Raw genomic sequence first — 4,269 nt, 5'->3', positions numbered from 1 at the left:
CTTTAAGGCTGTGTACAGTTTAAATGAAGATAATCTGAGGACATGAAATTGCTCAGCAACAAAAGAAATGTGGGAAGAGAATTCCTTAATGTGGTGGTGAGGAAATGGCAGCAACAAATATCCTGAAAGATTTTGTTGATGCTGCTAGAAAATGTTTTTAGTAAAATATGATCCAGAGTGTGAGTCCAAAGCGTGGGGCTGGTGCTGCTGGTCCGGGATGAGCTGTTGTCACTGTGGTCCTTGGGTTGATCGCCGCTCCTCAAGCATCCTGCACACCCACATGGACACGACTTCTGCATTCCCATCGTTGTACTGCACAATGAAAGGGTGGCCCTGGGAAGGGGGATAGGCAGAGTTAGCCAAGATAAGCACAAAGCTTCCCGTGAAAACACATAAAGGTTGGGGTTTTAACCTTGGGGGAAAAAGTACACTGGGACATAGAATCATAGAATGATAGTGGAGTAGAAGCCTAGAATTATTTCTTGAGTAGTTAGACATTTATCAGTGGAAACCTTATGCCTTACCCTGCACACAAGAATCCCTTAAATGGGATGGTTCTACAGATCACCTAGGAAAAAACCAACATCCCTGTCAAGTGTTAAATTCCTTTTGTTACTTGGTCATGGAGCTCTGTGCCTGCAGAGGCAGCAGGACCCAGCACCAGGCTCTGCAGTACTCACAGTGTCTGTAAGGGGAGGAATTTGTTCATGCACATACATGCTAGTACATGTCATTTGGAGTGATCAGTTGATACAGAAATGAAAACACAACTGAAACAGGTTTTCATGAGAAAGTACTGCGGGAGTTCAGTAAGATGGGAAGAGGGATAACTATGAAATATTCTTGGCCATGAATAGGGCTACTGCAGGCACTGGAAGACCGTGTCTTAGACACCTCACAAAATCACAACAGCGTCTCAGGATGAAACAAAACCATGGCCTGCAATTTCAGCAGTCAGCTTAGGCAGCTCATGCCTCAATCTGGCCCCATTCCTAGAGATGGGAACATGCCATCTTCAGATGAATCTCAAATGAAGTATAAAAAAAACCACAGGAAACCGAGTACCGCAATTACACAAATGACTGAAAGAAAGTAATCGCCAGGAGAAACCATCACAGATGATGAAAACCTCCACTCCAAATCACTCAAAAGCAGCTCGGTTTTTGCAACACTAAACTTCATAGCTCTTGCAAACAATGCCTGAAAGTAATCAGAGGGGGTTTGCTGGGGAGCCTTTGGGAAGGGTGATGTTCATGTGGGAATTACAGGCACCAGGCGCAGCACTGAATGACAGCATCGGCACAAGGGGAGCTAGTGTGGGTCTGACGCAGGGCACGGGAAGCCCGGTGGTCGTCTGGGTTAGGGTGGCACCAAGCAATGAAGCAGCACCAGGCTAAACAGAGCCCAATAAATCCTCACAGCATCAACTCCAAGCAATAAAACACTCCATGGGCCAGGGCCAGCAAACACAGGAGCCAGAGGAATAAAATATGCCATTATCTACAAGAATTATGGAGGAAGCGCAAGGTGCTGTTGCTTCAACTCTTTGGGATGGCTGGAAATCTCATCTAGAACTTTTTAGGGAGAAGTGTTTGAAATGTGGAAGGTCCTCCTTCAGATCTTACTGGGATCAGCTCAGTTGGTTTCCCAGTTAACCACATAAAGACAGAAGGAATGCTGTGCTGGATCAGCCGTTCTTAGCTGTAGGCAGCAACTTTAAATCTGATGGAGAGCTCTGAATTTCCCATCCAGGAAGATGTGTGTGTGCTCATGCTCAACCATGGCTTGGAAAATGGTCCACCAGTGGAGAACAACATATCTGGAGGTACCAAACTCCATTTGAGAGCTTTGAGGATGGCAGCAGACAGTTCAATGCTACCAAGAGAAGATGGATGACCTTAAAACAATGCATTTAAGTGCACAGCTGCTTGTGGCACTGAGCAAATGGACAATGTCTTTTTCCTTCCAACACCTGGCTACTAGAAAGCTTTGGTCTTGAATGTCTAACATCAGGAACAACACTAAAGACAGACAGCACCCTCCTTTTTTATCTCCTGCTCCAGACATCCCATGTTCGGGTTTCACTGTTTTACTAAACAAATTCATCTGAAATATTCCTGGTTCTTACTTATGAAAACAGTTCAGGAAGGGGTTCGACTGGAAATCCAGAGACAGGAGTCCTGGTGTTTATTCCCAAGCTGCCACACATTTTCCAGTGTGACCTTCACAAAGCTGCTTAATCTCCCTCGGCCTCATGGTTAAAAAGGGAATAAATGACCCTGCTCTCTCAGGGGAGTGCTGTGAGGATCGGCACAAGCATGTTTTGTCCAGCACTTTGGTATTTTTTGGGTGCAAAAGGTGCCAGAGCAAGGTGAATGCTTATTATACGCATGATAACCTAGAAATAGCTGGTTTGCCTTTTAAACAACACAACAGTCAAGGACAGCAGTGAGAACTAGGGAAAGACAATCAAGAGCCCACAGACAAGGGAGAGCAGATGCATTGGGGCAATTAGAAAACAGCTATTAAAGCCAGTCCGCTTCTGCCATGAATCTCCTTTACGATGGAGAGACTCCCCGCAGAGGAAGACATCTCACACCCACTATATCCTCGCTTTTAAGCTCCTCACAACATGCAAAGGGAAACTGCAGGCTATGCAAGGTTGAAAACGTCAGCTAGCCATGCCGTTCCCCCTGTTTGCTTTGGTTTGTGAGGTTATTCCATGGAAGCCTGGGGTTTTACACACTCACTCTTCTCCCTAGGAATAAGTTTAACTTGAAACTACTCTTCAGGTTTCCCCTGGTTTTAGGTTATGCTGCTCTAATGAGGATTTTTCTCAGGCTGAAAGGATGTTTTGACTACACTTCCTCCAAAGTCTCCAGCCATTATGGCTGCACCAGCAGCAGTCTCCTCTGCTCTCAGCAACTTCTTCATAAGGACACATAAGGGTTCTCTGCATTTTGCCACTCTTCAGCACCTGGTTCCCCATTTCCCCCTTTTTAGGCATCCAGAGTACTGCAACCATTAACTCCCACAGTCCAAAACATGCACACCTCAGAAACCAGTGCCTTAAACTGGAGGTATCTTTGGAAGGAACTGTGGAGGGAACGGGCAGGAAGATTAGACAGGAAGTGAAGGGTTAAAAAAGCCAACCAAACAGGTAAAAATCAAAGCTTCTAAAGCAGAAATGCAGCTGCAGCTCTCCAGGTCTAGTGCATGCCCATGCTGTGGGATGGGGCTGGCCAAACTGTCACTTCAAGAAAGAAAAAAAATGAGAGTCACATCAGCTTGGACATGATTCATAAATTCTGGTCCCCGAGTGTCTCAGCCACAAGAGAAGTCCCAGCCCTGACTTCAGCAGTGAGCAATACATTCTAAACCAAACACGAGCAACCTACTGTACTTAAAATATTCCTGTACAGATTTATTTTGCTTTGCAAGGTAACGCTGAGCAAAGTTAAGTGTGTGGAAGCTTGAAATGCATTCACTGTTGCAGCAGCCCAATTCTCATGGCCCTGGTGAGATCACACACTGCTTGGTGTGGTGGGCACAGATCAGCCCTGCGCTCACACCCCCCTGGGCAGCAGCAGAGTTGGGGTGCTGAGCTGTACCCATGCTAATGTCAGCAGAGACCACAGCTCTTTCACACTGGCACTTACAGAATCATAGAATCACAGATGGGTTTGGGTTGAAGGGACCATAAAGCTCATCCAGTCCCAACCCCTGCCACGGGCAGGGACACCTTCCACTAGAGCAGGTTGCTCCAAGCCCCTGTGTCCAACCTGGCCTTGAACACTGCCAGGGATGAGGCATCTGTCCACTGTGAACTGGCAAATAAGAGATTGATATTAAACATTCCTTAGTAAACTCACTGCAATGGAGACTGTTCATGCCCTACCAGCAATGGCTCGGCCAACATTTGAGTCTCAGGAACATTTAAGAGCTCACTACAACACTGACAGGCGTGATCATGGAGAGATGCACGACACTAAGGAAAGAGATGTTCATGAGAGGAGTCCAAAGCTATTGTGGGATGCTCCCATGACAAAGCTGATCCCATCCCCAGGCATTTCATAATGGCTCAGACCTCTACACACATCCATTACAAAGCAGTAACCACCTCCTCACCAATTCCTAAATACTCAGCCTTAAAAATACCTGGCAATGAGTAAACCCAACGGACCCAAGCAACAGAAAACAGGCTGAAAAGCCACCAGCGAACTGGTTCCCCAGGTTCTGGGCTGCCTCACCTAGGCTGGGGTTGAGTTC

General features: G+C 46.5%; 1 protein-coding gene across 1 annotated transcript in view; it reads right to left on the bottom strand.

The window, feature by feature from the left end:
• Positions 1-228: 228 nt before the first annotated feature.
• MAP2K5 (mitogen-activated protein kinase kinase 5) overlaps positions 229-4,269 on the bottom strand; it is a 122,334-nt gene continuing 118,293 nt past the window's right edge. The window contains exon 22 of the mRNA XM_010017853.1: positions 229-333. Within this exon, the coding sequence (XP_010016155.1) occupies positions 229-333 (105 nt within the window). The remainder of the gene's footprint in view (positions 334-4,269) is intronic.

The sequence above is a fragment of the Nestor notabilis genome, unplaced genomic scaffold (genome assembly GCF_000696875.1).
Source record: "Nestor notabilis isolate BGI_N333 unplaced genomic scaffold, ASM69687v1 scaffold17837, whole genome shotgun sequence".
Classification (NCBI taxonomy): domain Eukaryota; kingdom Metazoa; phylum Chordata; class Aves; order Psittaciformes; family Psittacidae; genus Nestor; species Nestor notabilis.
Note: the sequence above shows the minus strand (reverse complement) of the source record. Positions and strands in the feature narration are given on the sequence as shown.